General features: G+C 41.8%; 1 protein-coding gene across 1 annotated transcript in view; it reads right to left on the bottom strand.

The window, feature by feature from the left end:
- Nucleotides 1-567: 567 nt before the first annotated feature.
- The window catches only part of AGTR1 (angiotensin II receptor type 1), a 215,337-nt gene continuing 196,252 nt past the window's right edge, over nucleotides 568-19,652 (bottom strand). The window contains exon 2 of the mRNA XM_069618316.1: nucleotides 568-5,206. Coding sequence (XP_069474417.1) covers nucleotides 4,093-5,206 — 1,114 coding nt within the window. The 3' untranslated portion in view covers nucleotides 568-4,092. The remainder of the gene's footprint in view (nucleotides 5,207-19,652) is intronic.

Below are 19,652 nucleotides of genomic sequence, written 5' to 3'. Positions count from 1 at the left end.
ATAGGTGTGACATTTTTGCCATACACAACTGAAATAACATTCTTTTGAATATTAATTGATACCGTATTTGTTAGTGCTTTGCGAAAAATGTGAATTTTGGAGATTCTCTGCCTGATTCATGGAATTATTTGCGTGAAAAACGCAGATTTGCGCGCCCTTCTGCCCGAAAATCCCCATACTTCAAACAGGGATTTTCGGTCAGAAAGACGCGCAAATCTGCGTTTTTCACGCAAATAATTCCATGAATCAGGCTATTTATTTTTACAATCTCAAGTTCTCATTCCCACAACTTTTTATTCAGTTTTTAATCGCAGACAATCAGAATTCATGATCCTTTTCACAGCTGCAAATCCAGAGTAATCCAACATCTGTGGCATTTGAGATGTGTCAACGGTGCCACAGTTTCGAGGCTGTTCCAAGGGTAGTCAAATCTGATCGCACACCATGCAGAATGTCAACTATAGAAATGTGTGTTAAGCAAAAATAAATTATAAGCAAATGCATGACGGCCTAAGAACTGCAAAACATAAATCTGAGACAGATAAAGAGTACATTAGCATAAATATGTATGTCTTAACGTGCTTTTTTAATATAAATATGCATATGAAGCATGAACCATTGTCCAGGACAAACATACTTTACATACAGCAGGCCAATAATACACTTGATAAAAGTGGAGGTATATTATTTACACTATTCAACAAAATTCATAGGCTTTCTATATACAATAAATGTGCATCCTGCATTGATTGAAACATTTTAGGTTGTCATTTTTGTGACAAGATATAGTTATCAAATTGTTTACAGAGGAAAATACATGTGGATATAAAGGTATGGCATAAGTAGAATTGCCCTACAGTGTAAAATAAAGGTAAGAGACATTAGAGGCCATCCATCTAAAAAAGTGATATAAATCAAATCTACATTTACCTTTAGTTAACAATAACAGATACGTGAGAGGCTAGTGACCTCAAGGACACTAGTAAAAAGGATGGCTTCCCTTAGTTCTTTAGATTCCTCAGTGACTCTAATTCCGGGATATGCAACATACAATAGCAAGGATGTTTCCCTTTACCCTACTCATTTCAAGATCATGAGAGCCAATTTACAAACAAGTCATTACAGCGTAAGAGTTACTCTGACTTGCTCCTCACCTAAATCAGGAGAGAGCTGTTTGATTCACAAAAAAAGTACTATGAGTAACTGAGTAAGTCACAAGTAATTCAGAGGTACTCATGGTAACTTCTTTGTGACTCATATAGACCTCTGCAGGTTAAGACGGGGGCCAGAGTAACTTCTTCATGATTAGGACTCAATGTTTGGAGACTGCTGGAATATTTACTCTGTAAGCACTCCACTCTCCTGGTAAAGTTGTTAGCAGTTATTGTTTCCCTCTTAAGTGCCCCTTACACTTTTTAATATGCCATCCCTCTGCTTACCTTAAGTGGGCATGACAGAGATTCATTTTAGAGTTATTGAAAGCAGGCACCTTTTTGATTTTTCTGAAATTCAGCAGTTAGAAGGAACTATCCCTCACTGAATTTAGATTACAAGAGAATAACGAATCCATGATAAAACAAGATGGCATGAGATCTCTCCCATAGAAACGTTTGAAAGTTATCATTAAGCTTAAAAACGTCAAGACAGTAAACACATACAAATAAGTATTTGTCATTTCTATGACTACATAAGTACAAAGATCAATGCATTACACACACTGAGGTACATGAAGTCAATATCATGATGGGAACATACAGATTTTTCACAAGAATGCACTTCATATGAATGTGGCATACGGTTTTACAATTGCACTGTGTACGAAGGTAGAACATTTCAAAAGGCAAATGCCTTTCTAGGTCTTTCTAAGCCACATAGCTAACAACCATTAGTCTACATGAAGTATGTCCGTTTTGAAAACGCCTCACCTATGCAGCTGGGATCCAACCCCAGGATAACCTTTTTATAATCACTGCTTGCACTTGGGGAGACAATACAGGGGAGTAGTACAGCGACCAAAGACTGTCGGAGAGTTCAGACAACTCATGCTGGTAAAGGTTAGTCTTGGGCAGCAAGAGAACACATATAGACTGGATCACTCTATACCCTTATATGAGCAATGAGACTGATGGGAAATGGAAGGGTGTGCTGTCTACATGTCTGGTTTAGACAGAGCCATTTAAAACGACCCATTTAGCTCATAACTATGTTAAATGTTGTCAACAAACACTGTTTAGTTCTGAGGACCTTCTTATTTCTAACAGCCATTGTGTATACCAGTTATTGTACTCGGTAGGTTCGCCTGCACACCCTCTAAGGGCTCACACTTGCCACAACCTCTCAACTACATTAAATACAATATCTTCCTGTTTGTTTACATTTCATTTTTTGGGCCATTCCCTTTTTAATGATGAAATGCATTTATAGTATGTGTGGAAAAAAGATCTCCTGGGACATATTATCTAAGATTTGTGTTGATGCTAAATATCTTTCAAATTGCATTTAGCACCCATTTTATCCTTAGGTAATACGGAATGATACAAACATTATCACAATCATAGTATCTAAAATCGTATGCATAAGGGCACAATGAAGCAAACTGTTTTTGTACTATGTTTTCTGATTACCATAAAAAGAATGGCTTTGATACATTACTTTTTATGTTTCAAATCAAACAGTGAAACCATTGTCTAGTTCATTCTTGCCCTATTGCAACCATTTTAGATGATACAGTTTCTGTTGAACTTTTTGGGCCTCATTACAAGGATGGCGGTAAGGATTTACCGGTACCGGTAAAATACTGGTAACGGTAAATCCTTACCGCCTTACTACGAGGTCCCTTTGCTGGTTGGGGGATTGAACGCCTGCTTTTTGCAGGCGTTAAAAACCAACCCGCAAAGGGACCCAGGGAGCTAATTACGGTACCGCAATTTGCGGTACGTAATTAGCGCCTTCCCCATTCCCGTTATGCCCTATGGGGCAAAAATGGGAATGGGGAAGGGCAATGGTGGAAGGGGGAATTACCGCCCCGCCAACCTTGGAATGGGGCGGTAATTCCCCTTTCCGCCAAGGCGGTGCCGGTATTTTACCGGCATGAACCATGGTGCTAATAGCTAATAGCTAATAGCGCCATGGTTCTCCGCCACCCGTCTAATGAGGCCCTCTGTCTATTCCCTCTTTACAAGAAACAAAATGGGTGCTAAATGCATTTGCTCCATTTTTGCACAGTGGCCATATTTAGATATTCTGAACACGTTAGTTCCAAGTCGTTGAAATCAAATACTTCAAGTTCTGAATCTTATTTTAAGCATGTTTTGTACAGAATTCAGCATAAGATTTTCAGAAATATGAACGCATGCCATTCCATTTCACCATGTAGTGTCTCTGGGGTACATTTAGGGGACAATGAGTGCATCTATTGACTTGTAAGGGTTCCACATTCGCCACCACATTTAAGATGGCTCTGCACTAATCTGGGGCCAGTCAAAACATTCGTCGTTGAAAATAGTTCAGATTGCGCTGTACTGAAACAAAGAACCCAAAACGTGTTGGACCACCTGTCATCGCTATGTTGTCAACTGCTGATACTTTTTCTCATTGAAGGCTGTTTTTTTTTTTCTGGAAGTAACAAAACCAATTAGCGCCTGGTATTTTTTGATGCTAACATACAAACCTGCATTTTTATCAGTGAATTATCAAATAATGTCAACTACCTCTTGCTCTGTTGCTAACTTGCAACAGTAATTCAACTAAACCTGTTAGAATCCTTTATTCAGCAAAGAGTTCAATGAGGCACACTTTCATTCCTGTTTTGTTAGCCAGCGTAGTCAAGGTAATGCTTTTATCCATTTATCCAATGGTAATCCATTGATCCTTTTCAAGGTCCCTATGGCAGCAGTGATGAAGAAGATTGCTTTACGGGGATCACTGTGGCACCCCGTCTCACCTTCTTTTCCTAGACATTTCTGACTTCTGCTGCTTGCTGTTTCATCAGTGGAGTGACCAAGAGGCTCTACAAATGCTATCTGAATTCCATGGCGCACCCTCATTTCAGTCTGAAATAGTAGGAGGAGTGCTCTATGATGTGGTCTACCGCTAAAGGTCATGTGATTCCACAGATCTTGCAGCAAATATGTTTTCCGATGGATGATATGAAAGACTACTCATTTTGGTGGACAGATTTTGGTGGGTCCTCATTTTCGGGGGTATGTATTTCAGTAACTGGAAAAAGTGTGTCCTAAATTGTTTTGCAAAAAAGCCATAGAAAAATGGATTCATGCAGCTGTTAAAGTATGCGAGGCATATGGTGATCGGCATGGCGGAATCCACGATGTCTTGAATTCGGCAATCGGTTATGACTTTGAGCTGAAACAATACATCCAGGAAAGAGAGCACTTGGTGAGGGATCCAGCAGAAGAAAAAGGCCAAGACTGTGACTACAATCATCTTGAAGATGTCATCACTCATTGGTTTACTCTTCTGAATATGGTAGGCCTCCTTTAAGGTTTTTCCAATCAATGCGTAACTCGTGGAAATGATCAGAAAAGGAATCAAGAAACCAAGGATGTTTTTTGTCAAGCCCACACCAATAAGAATGCCGTCATTGCTGCTGTTGTAGAAATAAGCACATACTGTTATGTTGTGTGCACTAAGGAACTTTTCCTCGCGGTAGATAATAGCAGGCAAACTGACTGAGAACGCCATCACCCAGATTGTGACGCATGCAATTCGAGCAATGGGAATGGTGCGCCAAAGACGGGACTTCATGGGATGAACGATAGCCATGTAGCGGTCCATGCTGAGGCACGAGAGTAGAAAGACACTGGTGTATAGGTTGAGGGATATGGCAGCAGATGCCAGCTTGCACATGCAGTTGCCGAAGATCCATTCATAATGCATCGCCGTGTATGCTGCCCACATAGGCACAGTAAGCAGAAAGCACATGTCTGCCAGGGCCAAGTTAAACAAAAAGATACTAGCCACTGTCTTCAACTTCATGTACCAATAAATTACAAAAATCACCAGACTGTTTCCAAAAATGCCCAAAACGAAGATGATGCTGTACACGATAGGAACCAAAATATATATATAGGTATGCCTTCCGGAATTGGAACAGTTGAGATGGATGTGTTCAATTTGCTCTTCAAGTGGGTGACTGAGGTTCATTTTCACCTTGTGCTGTGAGTATCCACCAATGGTAAAAGTTGATCTAGAAAGAAAAAGAAATACAAAGCAGGTATGATTTCTGAATTCACTGATTCGCTTGTGAATGTATATGCAAACATTGAAAGTGCAAGCATCTGCTTATCTATCTATCTATCTATCTATCTATCTATCTGTCTGTCTGTCTGTCTGTCTGTCTATCTATCTATCTATCTATCTATCTGTCTGTCTGTCTGTCTGTCTGTCTGTCTGTCTATCTATCTATCTATCTATCTATCTTTCTATCTATCTATTTAGCTAGCACCTATTTGTTAGATACACACATTTAAGCACAAGTAAATACCCCCTATGGTATTCATTTCTAATTACATTTTCTTAGGACACATGTTCAGAACCAAGTTGATGGTTGCTTTTTGTTTTAGGTATTCAAAAAAACACTTGAAGTATGTAACTATTAATTGTTACCGTCGTTATTTTCAGGTGTTACCTGTACACCACAAGAAAAAACACTTTAAGAAATATTTTTCATGAAAAACAGCATGTGCATGTTTCATTTCTATCTCAATTGAAATTAAATGTAAAACTGTAGATTGGTAGGTATTAAAACAACACACAGTTTGCACGAATGGAACATCCCATTCCTGGCTCCTGCTCAACTAATTGTATCTTGATATGCCCCGTCTTCCTTTCTGTCCCATTGATGTGCCATATATCCTAGCAGTGCTTCGGGTAAAAAGCTATGTCATGGGAGTACCAGATTCATGAACAGTTAATAAAACGGTCTACTGCAACCCCCCCCACCACCACCTTCATGCTCTGCCTCTTGGTCCTGAACATACAAAAAATACATGGCTTACAGCCACCCTTCTAGTCCTTCTCGTGCTCGCCCCTTTTCTCTGCAAACAAAATATACACTGGCCTAGTGCTGTTATACCCTGCATCCAAAATGATGTCTGTCCATCTTACCACCCTAAAAAAGTTTGATCTTCTGTCACTATCCCGACTTCACAGATTCTCTGATCCGCTCACAAGCCTGAACACCCAAAAATACCTGGCCTCAGGTCACCTTTAGCCAATTCTCCTAGCAACCCATTATAGCCTATCCAGATCCTGCACTAAACTAGGCACCGAGTCCTTCAACTTGACAAATCACCTGTGAGGCATTGGTTTCTTTTTTTGTAACTACTGAAAGTTGGGCATAGGATTGCCAGATTCTGATAGCGTTAGGACTAGGTGTGAGACACCTGTGTGGGAACCTGCTACCAAAGGGAATCAAATGTTCACACGAAGGACCCCCACCATTGTTCATATTATTTCTACTGAAACCAGATTCGGAATGAGGGGCTAAATGAAACACAACCCATTCCCACCTGTGCATTAGGATCAAATACATACCAGGCACACATGTATTCATAGGCCCGCTAGCCCATTTGGTAGAGGGATTTAAGCCTGCTGATGCCGGCAAACCCAAGGCAGGTACATAAGTTATTGTTTGTGCAACGTATACATAGCAAAATATAATGCATAAGCAGACTTCAGTGTACCATTCAAAAGTTAAGAGTATGATGCTTAGAAATGGAACATTTATAACGTGCTATATTAAAGTTAACCTATTTTGTTAAATTAATTTTTAATTTATTTATTATTTACTTTCATTACGTTAATACAAAAACTTGTTAACACAGACATAACAGAAAGAGAGTGCATCTCAAGAATAGATAAGTCCATAATTAAAAAAAAAATGTGTCAGTTGTTTTCCTCTAACTTTGTTGATTAATTAGCATGTTGGCATCTTTGATTTTATTCATTTCCTTTTAGCACACTCTGCGTGCATGGCGGGTTACTGGACGCCCGGTTAATTTATTTGACTGTTTTGTTTGTTTTTTAATACTTGTTTTGCTTTGGTTTCCTTGTACACACTGACTCCAGCTGAAAGGTGCCTGGCTTCCTATTTGCAGACACTCATTGCGGTCTGTCTTCCCTCTTCACTCTGTGGTGTGAGAGGGGCTTGCCATCTTCTGTTCTTAAGCAGTCAGCCTTGCCTCCCCCCAGGCAAACACCAGGTATGGCCAGCTTTGCTGACTGAATTCAATTTCTTTTATTCACTTGCTTTGATTTTATTCATTTCCTTTTAGCACGCTTTGTGTGCGCGGCGGATGACTGGACACTGTGTTAATTTATTTTACTGTTTTGTTTGTTTTTTAATACTTTGTTTGCTCTGGTTTCCATTTACACGCCGACTCCGGCTGGAAGGTGCCTGGCTTCCTCTTTGCAGATACGCATTGCGGTCTGTCATCCCTCTTCACTCTGGGATGTGGAGGGGCTTGGTATCTCATGCTCTTAAGCAGTCAGCCTTGCCTTCCCTATGACAACCACCAGGTACCGCCAGCTTTGTTGACTGAATTCTATTTGTTTTATTCACTTGCTTTGACTTTAATAATTTCCTTTTAGCACGCTTTGCGTGCGCGGCAGGTGACTGAACACTGTGTTCATTTATTTTACTGTTTCATTTGTCTTTTAATACTTTGTTTGCTTTGTTTTCCTTGGACACGCCAACTCTGGCTGGAAGGTTCCTGGCTTCCTCTTTGCAGACACGCATTGCGGTCTGTGTTCCCTCTTCACTTTGGGGTGTGGGACGGGACTGGCTAACGCAATACCATGTGTTGTCAAAAGGGACGCACCTTCAGTCAGCACAGCGGATGAGCTCAGCGGGCTAGAGCCTCGCATGTCGAAGTGGCGTCAAAGTCTAACCCGTCTGTGATCGTTCGTGCGCAGACTGGGCAAGGGGCGCATCCCAAAGGTAATGCTTCTTTCCATATGTCCTCCAGCTATGTGGCCGGCAGTGATTTCCTGCTTCTTGCCCCCAATGAGACTGTACAGCCTCCTGGATTCTGCAAATCATCTCCCTCGGCCAAGTATCAACTCAAATCCTCTGCTTTATGATGTTTCCTATTGAATACTTCTTCTCTGGTAGCTCATGCCTTGGACTGTCATGATCTGCTGAATACTTTTCAACCTGATCTTCTGTTCATGACTGAGACCTGACTCCGGGACGTCTACGGCCCGTCCATAATTCAAGCCCTGCCCCCTAACTATGAGCTTGTCCATTGGGACCATACGTTCAATCATCCTGGGGGAGGAGTTTCTTTAATTCATAAAGCCATTTTTAAAATGTCTTATATTGTGGTGGACCACACTTTGAAGATGCAGAGCCTTTTAGTCCACATTTCGGTTTCATCTACTTTCTCTGTTCTTGTGGTCTATCAGCCTCCGGGCCCTGATGGCATCTTTTGTGCTGGGTTTCCTACCTTTGTGTCCAAACTACAGCTTAAGTACCCCAACCTTTTGGTTGTTGGTGATTTTAATATCCCTCTCAGTGTGGCTAGTGCTCTGCAGGTCTCCACTTCCTTAGTTTCCATGTCAGACCTCGGTCTGCCCCAGCAGGTCATTGACACTACCCAGCAGTTGGGCAACATCCCCGATTTTATTTTTTGCTCTTGAGACCTTTCTTACCACTACTCCTTCTTTGCCTGTAACTTGGTCCAATCACTTTGTTGTGCCATTCTACATTCTACATCTGGCTGCTATTCCACTGTGGTCAGACAGGACCTTTTTAAATGCAACTGACACCTTCTTTCCAACTGCCCTCAGAACCCTGGTTCTTGGATGGACTTAAGGCTTATAAACGTCTCTGTAGGCAGGCAGAAAGGAAGTGGAGAGCTAGCTACAGTGTGGCTGATAAGACTCTCTTCTGCCTAGCCAATGCTACTTATCAGAAGTCCATCTTTTTAGCTAAGGAATCTTTTTTTAGCGCGAAAGTTGAGGCAGCAATAAACCAACCTAAGCACTGTTCAATTTGCTTCACTCGCTGTCCTCCCTTATCAAAGCTAGCTTGCAGATTCTGCCTTCTCATGATCTCTGTGAATCTCTTTGTGACTTTTTTGTTGATAAGATTAACATTATCGATCAGAAAATTGTTAATACTGCTTTGCGGTCTGTGGCTCTCTCTTACTCCCCTCTCTTTCTACTTCTGATACTAATTGGTCTGTCTTTCCTATTTTTTCTGATCATGATGGTTTGACTGCTATTCATAAGCTTAAATCTGCCTCACTTCTTGACCCTTTTCCCCTTGGTCTTCTCAAGAGGATTTCGGGGGAGATTGTATCATTGATTACATCTGCAGTGAATACCTCTCTCTCCTCTGGCTTTATTCCCAGTGCCCTGAAAAATGCTCTAGTAGTTCCATTGTTTAAGAAACCCTCTCCAAATCCTTCTGTTCTTTCTAATTTGCACCCTACCTCGCTTCTCCCTTTTCTTATGAAGCTTCTTGAGTCTCTGGTCTCTCCCCTACTTTCCTCTTTTCTTGAATCTTCTAGTCTCTTTGACTCTTTACAATATGGCTTTAACCATGGAAGGGGCACCAAATCATTTCTTGTGTCCATGAAAGACACCCTCGCTCACCTGGTTAATCACGGTGGTGTTGGGGTGCTGATTTTATTATACCTGTCAGCTACCTTCGATACTGTTGACCACCCCACCATGATCTCCCGGCTGTCGTATGAGGGTCTGTCTGGCCAGGTCCTGGCTTGGTTCTCTACCTTTTTGGCTGACCGTTCCCAATCTGTTTTTCTTGCTCCCTTTTGCTCTAGGTCTCTCTCCTTGTCCTGTGGAGTCCCGCAGGTTCTGCCCTATCTCCCACTGTGTTCAACATTCATATTCAGCCGCTTCTCCACCTTATCCATTGCCATTGCTTCTTGTGCTACTCCTACGCCGATGACATGCAAATCATGCTTAGTCTGGATCTTGCCAGGCCTGAAACTGCTACACGGCTTAAGGGGTCCCTTGAGGTCCTGGGTTTAGGGATTGATGAGTATTGGCTGAAGCTAAATTGTGAAAAAACGGAGGTTCTGGTTGTTGGCACCTCCAGCCCTCTGTCTTTCTGTACCCCTGACTTCTGGCCTGCTATTCATGGCCCATTTCCTTCCCCTGCTTCCTCTCTGAAGGATATGGGTGTTAAAATCTCCTCCTCTCTTACCATGTGTGACCAGGTCGCTTCTGTCTGTAAATCCGGCCATTTCAAATTTAGAAGCTTACGGAAAGTCTTGCCTTTCATTCCTCTGAAATTTCAGGCACCCGTGGTAGCCTCCTTCATGCTTAGCAATATTGATTATTAGTACCCGGCGAGGGCGCAATCAGAATGAAAGAGCCATTCTGATTGGCCCTCGCCGAGTCATTACCAGGCTGTGAATCCCTCTGTTGGGATTCCACGGCCTTTGTCCCCGGCGGGGGGCATGGCAGCCCCTCAGCCAATGAGGATGCTCGAAGCGGGGCCATCCCCGCTCCGAGCCTCCCCACGGCTGAGAGGCTACCTTCGCCCCCTGCCGGGGACTCAGGTAAAGCTTTGGCTTTTTTTTTTCCTCCCTCCCTCCTCCCACCTCCCTACTCTTCCAACCATACTTACCTTCTATCCTTTGTCCCAGGTGGGGGACGATGGCAGCCTCCTGCCGTGTGGAGACTCGGAGCAGGGCATCCCCGCTCCGAGCCTCCACACGGCTGGAGGCTTCTATCATCCCCTGCTGGGGACCCAGGCAGGTTTTATTTTTTCCCTAATCCCTGAACCGCACTCCAAACCGCAATTACCTTCTTTTTTTTTTAGGAGCGGACACAGTGGAAACGCTTCTGTTTCCAGCGCGTCCGCTCCCGATGACCGCCATGGAAAGGGGAAACCGACTCCGTTTGCCCTTTCCATGGCAGCCATTTTCTTTGATGTCTTTTTTTTTTTCTCCTGAAACGCTGCAGCTTTTACTGCCCCGGTCATGAAGTTTTTGCGGGCCAGGGTACTAATAGCTATATGCCCCTTGCAGCGGGGGCATTACCGACTCTGGTAATGCCCCGGGGCCTTCGTTAAGGCCCTCGCTTCGCTCAGGTCTATAAATATGGGCCCCGGGGCATTACCTGAGTCGGTAATGCCCCCGCCGCTCAGTGCATATTGCTTAATTGCAATGCGCTTTTGCTGGCTCATCCTGCTTATCTTGTGCGCCATCTGCAGCTTCTTCAGAATGCAGCAGCTAGGTCAGTAACTCGCCCTCCTTTCGGCGCTCATATGTCGCACCTTCTCTGCCAGCTTCACTGGCCTCCGGTCGAGAAACTTGTCCTGTTTAAGTCACTCTGTATTGTGCAAAGAGCTTTTATTATAAATGTGGCACTGAATATTTGTAAACCAAATTCCATCCTTATGTTCCCCCGAGATTCCTTTGTTCGCAATCGGCATTCCTGAATCATATCTCTCGGGTTAGACTTTCGTGTATGGCTGGCTGTACCTCTTGGGTAGCAGCAGCCAAGGCTTGGAATTCACTCCCGCTGTCCCTGCGTGCCACCTTTGATCATCTTCCTTATTCACAGGGCTTTGAAGACTTTTCTGAATCTTACCTGTTGTATCCTGCTACATCTTTTTGTCTGGTGAGCGCCATGTAGCCTGTGGATGAACGCGCGCTATATACAATTAAAAACATTGCTGCTAAGGCTACATTGGAACTTGTTATTAACTACACAGGTTTTGTTGAAAAGAAGAATAATTTCACCAATGGATGTTGCGTGTCGCTTCTCTGGTGAGATATATACCTTAGACACTATTAAGCACCTCCTACTGAAATGTGGTGCTTTAAAGGCACAGAGTAGTCCTGTTGGGGAAATTATTGTACTCCATTAATTGGTTGGAAGAAGAGTCACTTTGGTGAAAATGTATTGGTATACATAATATTTCAGATGGAATTGCAGTTGCATCATTTTTGAAATCTTTAAATTTGGCTTAAAAGGGCGCAGATATATTTTTCTGTGATTTTACAATGGAATGGCTGTGTTTCGGGAATCATGTACCACTAATGAATTTGTGTCATTTGAATCTACATTTTTTACAAATGTTTCAATACACAGCATTTGACAATTTTTTAGTAATTTGGTGGGAAAATATAATGCTGCAAAACTGATGGAAGTTTGGAATCTATTATATCAAAGTCTACATCAAACCAAGGCCACATGGATGCAAGAAATGGAGAGCCGACACATGCTAGTACTCAATGGAAATACATTGGCTGATATCCCGCCACGGGCAACATGGAGTCGAGGACTACATAAATCTATCCTTGACTACTTCTTTGCTTTGGAAAAAATGGGACAGAATGTAACTAGATTACGAGTTGTCAATATGCCCCAGAGCGACCATAATCTCATAGAAATCACCTTTCGATTTCTTGGATCAGCAATTATCCAATACAGGAACCTGGAAGCAAGATGGTAGTCTCGAACCATGTCGAAATAGACTGAAGTTGAATCCAATCAAGATCAACAACATTACCAGAATTTTGGAGAATGAGACAAATGCTGAAAATTGCACCAAAACTGATTACTGTACATTGCTGGAATAATATACAGAAACATGCCGGGGATTGAACAAGCCGAGTTTCAAGAATAAGCATGTCTTTGACGTTGAAATTGTGAAAAAGAAGCGAGAGCTTAGAAAAACCATGAGAGCCCATATGAAGGAAAATAATCCAAATCATTTTGCTGAAAAAAAGACAGTGAAAATGAAATATAATAACTGGCTAATCTCTCATAAATTGACAATGGAACATCCAGATGCAGAGAAGATTCTTGATATCATGGAACGAAAAAACTCACAAGATTTTTGGTCAATCATAAATAACACTGTGGCTCCGCAGCAATCCACTTTATGTAACATGGTATCAGAAGCACAGTGGACCACTCAGTACACCAACTTATTCATGAAAAATTGCCCCATTGAAGAACTGGGGTCCCCCCGAAATACAACAGTGGGACATAGTTATTAGCAAAGAGGACATTCTGAACAATATCAAGCAAATTAGTGTATCTCTGACCCCTGGCCCAGATGGGCTTACCAATAAAATGGTCAAACAACATCCAGATGAATGGGTAAAGTTGTGTCACACATTGTCGAAAAACATACTGAATGCCCAAGTAACACCTGTGTCGTCGAAAAGAGCAATTGTTGTACCTGTTTTTGAAAAGGGCACAAGAACAGACCCCACAAATTACAGGCCAATTGCTCTACTAGACGTGGTGAGGAATATGCTTGCTACCCAACTGCAACGACAACTGGCAGAGTGGATAAAAACATCTAGTAATTTTGATTTGAGACAGACTGGGTTTGTTAAGGGCATGGGTTGCGGCTTAAATCTTCTGATGATTCATTTGCTTAAAATGAGGCAATAAAACACAGAACCAAAAAACTACCTTGCCTTCATTGATTAGGCCCATGCCTTTGACAGCGTAGATCGTGAACATTTGTGGACCGAGCTCCTACATTGGAAGTGCCCTGCAAGCCTTGTCATGGTGATTAAAGAACTACATTACGAAACTGCGATCCAAATTTGGCTTGATCAAGAAGGATCCTTGTCTGCCCCGATAAGAAATGCTATGGGATTGGAGCAGGGGTGTCCATTGGCAAGTATTATATTCAACTTGTTCATCTCTGACCTCACGGAAACGCTGTGTGATGTAAATGCATTTGCACCTGGTGCTCTGGGATGTCCCTATTCCACCTGGGCAGCGTGTGAAAATGTGCTCTGGTGAAAAATCTTACAGTTACCATAAGGGACCCTACTGCATGCATCTGGTATGAACTTGGGCTCTTATCTATAGATGCAAAAGTAACTTGGAATACGCTCAACCTTTATCAAAATTGATTTGCATTGACACTCCTCCACAATGTAACAGTCTAAAGACAGAGAACAGTGGTAAAAAGGATTCACTGCTGTATGAATGGGAGACACGCTGCAAAGATATAATAACACAACTGAACACTGACAACATCATGCTACAAAATAACCCAAATTTAGTTTTAAAAAAATGGTGGCAGCAGGATTGGTTGAAACATTGGAGAAGGGAGCCCAGCATAAGTGTATGCAATTGGCTGTGTCAGAAACTAAGGCTTATAACATGCTGCAAAACTATCTAGAAATGTTTCCTGGTGCATATTGCAGATAACTTTTTATGAAGTTTCGCTTAAATCAGTTTGATACAAAAGAAAGACAAAATGTAAGATCAAACACTTGACTAGAATTGCAGATTCTGTAACAACACCAATGAAACGCTAAAGCACTTGACCAAATTCTGTTTAGGGCTGAGAACTCTAAGAACGAAACATCTCGGCCTGGAAATTGCAAAAAAGACTGTCCTTAAGGGGAGATGATTGGCGGACACTGATGGCAGAACGCAGTGATAAAAAACTGACTTTTGCACTTACCTTCTATTTGGAACAATTGAATAGGCTAGTTACACCATTAATCATTGGTGTAAATGATGTATAACCTTGCTTGATCTAACAAAGAATGGTGCTAATGCAAGCTGGTCAAGTCTTTTTGTATTTTACTTTCCTTTGTCAAATTTCTGTTCTGTTCACTTTTAAAAAGTTTGCAAAAAACTGTAATAAAATAAAACATAAAAATAACTATAAAAATATATGCTTATGAATTGTATTTCATCCTTTAAAGTGAATTAGTACCAATTATCTTGTTTTGTAATGATATGTATTTTGTAATTATCTTTGTTTTGTTAAGGTTTTTTGTAAATCAACCAAATAGAACATATATTTTTTTAAACATGTTTTGCTCACAATTATTCCAGTAAACACATTTAATATTACAATTCTGCAGAGCAGAAATCAGATGATGTCTGTCTATTTTCAAAATTTAGGGAATTGCTTACTACTTTGTGGAAAGAGAGACATGCTGTAAGATAGACTGACATTTGATAGGAGGTTTTATGCCAGGATCAATAGGGAAAAGACATTGAAAAGAGAGAAACAAAATACATGTTGGCAGTAATGGGACAAGAAGAGCTGGGGAAAGTAGGGAGAGAGCAGAGAGAAATAGGTAATTCTCAAGTTAGCCAGCTTCTTCTATGGTAAGATAATGAGAATCCCTCACCTTAGTTTGCTTGCAAATTTTAGGTCATGCTAGTAAGAAGCAGGACTAGTCAACTGTAAGGATCTACCAGAAATTGAAGCTACATGCATAAAACTCAATTAGCAGGTTATTTTGTCCACTGGCTATTACAAGCTTCTTTCGTTCTTCTGAGCTTCCCATTCTCCTTTTGATGCCAATTCCCTTTCCAGCTCTAGACCTTACCCACAATCCTCATTGGAGCTATTTTTCCTGCGGCTTCATTTTCCATGCCCAAATCTCCAACAAGGTTAGCTTCATTGTTCTGAGTGGGATGCCTACTTGCTTCTTCCTATTTCTACCTTCCCATAGAGTTTTGACCACTGGTGCTGAGGGTTTATTACTTATTTTCCACAGGTTCAGAATAGGGTATGCTCTGTGTGGTTAACAACAAACTACTCTTTGCATAGTAGCTGTTAGTTTGGAATAGAGATACATACCATCCTTTTCTCTTATAATATCAGGAATACTAGTGCCTGTCTGTGGGTCTAAACCCTCAATTCCTGGTTCCGCCAGGGACATAGTAGGTTTAAAGAACTTAGCATCATACGTAATAATACCTGGGGTAAGCAAGGAAGTATATCCTACCGTGACTCATCACCAGAGGAAGGTGTTACTACTTGACAAACAGCTAAGCTTTTTATTCTCCCTTTAGAAATGTATCCTGATAAAAAAACACCTGGTAGTAATGGCAGAAGCCATTCAAAAAATACAGGTAGAACTAAAGACTTAAAGGGACAAATTAGACCTCTTGGTAGATAACATCAAGCAACTACAAACTAAGGCATACGTGGATGGATCCAATAGTAATAGAGGAGCAGGAACTTCTACTGAGAATGCAGAGGGAGTTCAGATAGCAGTAGGAAATTCAAATTCACCCGCCCCACCAGACTTATTTGAAGTGAATCCTAATCCAAGTAGATATTTATTAGCATAAGGTCAGCCACACTTCTTAGTTTGGTGACAACAATTCCAGACAGTACATCATTTTTTTTTATTGTTGCTTTTTTGTATATATGATACCTTATACAACATCTCCAAATACAAAAAAGATAAAACCAACAAATATATATATAAAAACAAAGACATAAATGGTGCACTCTTCCTTATGTCTTTTCTTGTGTCTTCCGACTAAGATGCAAACATATTAAAAGAAGATACAATTTCACTCAATTACTTGACACCTAGCACTTTATTCCAGGCGGGACCTTCAAACAAGAAATACTCCTCATACTGACTTCTACTACAATCTAAAAACACATTTCCAGTAATAAGTTCCCTTCTTGGATTACACTGGATAACTGTTCAAATGCAACCATTAACAATTGTACTAATGATAAAAGAAGTGAGACCTGTGTGCCTGTCATCAGTCTTATCCACAATGATTCAATTATCACAGCCATTGCTGAATGTATAAATGGCTCAAAAGCATTAATCCTTTCTTTCATGAGGGCATCACATTCAATAACCAAATGACAGAGTCTCTACAGACTGAGACTTACACAGTAGACAATTTTGAAGCTCTATGGGTATATTCAATTGAGATCCTAAGATCTCCGGAGTAGGTATGCAATTCAATCTGAATCTTAACTGCCACTGACGGAACCTAGAACAAGGAAGCTTCATCAGATATGTGTTTTTTTAGGTATGCATAGATGGGCCCAATGTTTATATTTTCCTAAGCTTTGAAGATCTTGGGTATCCCATATCTTAACACATTTCTTCACAGTACATTTCAGAACGCCCAGGTTCCCAATGTGTTCCAGGTCCATTTCATTCATAAAGGTCATGCATCTTGTTTTCAAATTTCATAATTACCTTGTTGGAGTTTGATAGTGTTAAACACTTTAAGTAAGATGATATTCCAATCTGTTCTCCTTCCATTATGTAGTCCTACAACCTAATGCTTTTGTATAGGTACATAGACAACCACGATTGTAGCCCCAATTTTAAGCTAAGGATGCTGATGGAAACAAGCCTTAGCAGACCTAAAACGTCTCTTAAAATGTGGTCTTCTAGTGTGTCCAGAAACTTTCTATTTTTAAACTCCCTTAGTTTGATTCCATACAAGAATATTGGAGTGACCTTTAACCTTGATCATCGATATGCATGTTCTCAGCTTGTCATACATTCTTAAGTTCAATTGTAAATGCATTTTTGAGTTTGTCAAGAGAAAACCAAGAAATATAAAAGAGTTAACCTGAGTTATTTTTGTGTTGAATATTTATTGGTGAATGTCACAATCCTTGATTTGACAGGGTTGAGTGTTAGACCATTGTTAGTTAAAAAGGTTAACACTCACTCAAGTACTCGCTATAAGGTCATCGGCATAGCCTATGCAACTCATTCCAAGCTGGGAAATTTAGGTGGGTAACCACAGCTTTCATTTCAGTTCTGCCACAGGTCTGACATACAGAGGTTAAACAGATTTGGAGCCAAGACGCATCCCTGTCTAACATCCTTGTTAACCCTGATGTTCCTGGAGATGTCATCTTCAGTGTTCAACCTAACCTAACGCACACTGTGTTATTTTCATAAAATAGTTGCAGCATTCTTAAGAGGCCTTCTGGCATGCCCCATTTTGATAGTTTTGCCCATGCTAGGGGCCTATTGATGTGGTCGAAGGCCGATGAAATTTAAAATACTGCTACATATAAGATTCTAGATGTCCAGACTCCTGCGTATGCTACGGAGGACCGTAATGTCAAGCCACAAAGTGTGGTAGTGGTCTGCTTTCTATAAACCATCTGAAGCAGATTGTGTCTCCCAGTTGATTCTGCCTGTGTGATCACATCTTTCAATACAAAGTTGGTTAACACCTTCGACGAAATATCCAAGAGGAAGATAGGTCTGTAGGTTGTCAGATTATTCCTCAGGCCTTTCTCTTGAATCGGAATGATTATCACCCTTTGCCAAGAAGATGGCCCTTTTGGTGATGAGACTCTTGTTTTTTTAATCTCTCTTATTTCTTTCTTCAATGCCCATTTTCTAAGACTGATTTCCCTGTCAAAAACGTTCACCTTCTCCTCCAACAGCTTCTTCCTCTTCCAAAGTGGAGGAACCTGGATAAAATCTTTCAAGGTGGTAAATGTGTTGTTCTGCCCCTAGGAAGGAGTACATGAGATGGCCCCCAGCCATTTGGGGTGGGGGGGGGAGAGGGCCACCAGATAACATTGGAATGTCCCCCAAATGCATGAGGCAGTACGTTTTGCCCACCCTGGGGTTTTGCCCCACCCTAGGGGCAGATGTTTTCATCTGCCCCTAGGAAAGGGGCACAACAAAAAATAAAAAATAAAAAATAAAAAATATATAACTTGTTTTGTGTGGGTGTGGGGGGCACTGATCCCCCATGGATGTTTTTAGTGAAAAGGGGGGTGGCCCTCTTCCCCCACCCCAAATGGATGGGGGAATCTCATGTAGCCCTCCCTGGGGGCAAATTGCTAGTGCAATCTTCCCCTAGGAAGGAGTACATGAGATGCCACCCAAGCCATTTGGGGTCAGAGGGGAGTGGGCAACCAGAAAACATTGGAATTACCCCAATGCATGGGGCAGTACGTTTTACCCACAATGGGGGAAGATGGGCACACTAATGTGCCCATCTGCCCCTAGGAAAGGGGCAAAACAAAAACAAAAATTTTAAAAATATATATAACTTGTTTTGGGTGGGTGGTGGGGGGGCACTAAACCAACCGTGGATGTTTTTAGTGGAAAGGGGGTGGCCTTCTCTCCCCCCACCCCAAATGGATCGGGAGAATCTCATGTAGCCCTCCCTGGGGGCAGATTGATTTTGCAATCTGCCTCTAGGAAGGAGTACATGAGATGCCTGCCCAGCCATTTGGGGTGGGGTGGGTAGAAGGCCACCAGAAAACATTGGAATGGCCTCCCAATGCATGGGACAGTCTGTTTTTCCCAATGTGGGGGCATATGGGCACACTAATGTGCCCATCTGCCCCTAGGAAAGTGGCAAATAAAATCATAACTTGATTTGGGTGGGTGTGAGGGGGCCACTGAACCACCATGGATGGTTTTAGTGGAAAGGGGGGTGGCCCTCTGCCACCCACACCAAATAGAGGGGGGCATCTCATGTAGCCCTCCCTGGGGGCAGATGCCCCCCTATCAATTTGGGTGTGGTGGAGAGAGCCACCAGAAACATTGGAATGGCCCCCCAATGAATGGGACAGTACGTTTTGACCACCCTGGCCCAAATCTGTAGGTTGTCCACATGAGCAAAATCTGCTCTGCCGAATGGCTTGGGGTTACAAGTCATTTAGCCTTTTCCCTTTGCGCCCAGGTAGGCGCACCCACACATGTGAGGTACCGTTTTCATCAGGACACCGGTGGGAACGCAGGAAGGTAGTCTATGTGTTATTGGTGGCGTGTTTCGGTGGGTTAGCAGAGTGAAATGTGTGGAAATTGAATTTTTTTAACTACATTTTGGAATTTGCCAGAGGTTGTGGGTAATACATTCTGGGCCAATTCGTGCAAGTCAGATCTCTATGGATTCCCACGGGT

This window comes from Ambystoma mexicanum, chromosome 10, assembly GCF_040938575.1.
Source record: "Ambystoma mexicanum isolate Mex_15411 chromosome 10, UKY_AmexF1_1, whole genome shotgun sequence".
Lineage (NCBI taxonomy): Eukaryota > Metazoa > Chordata > Amphibia > Caudata > Ambystomatidae > Ambystoma > Ambystoma mexicanum.
This window is presented reverse-complemented; position numbering and strand designations above follow the sequence as displayed.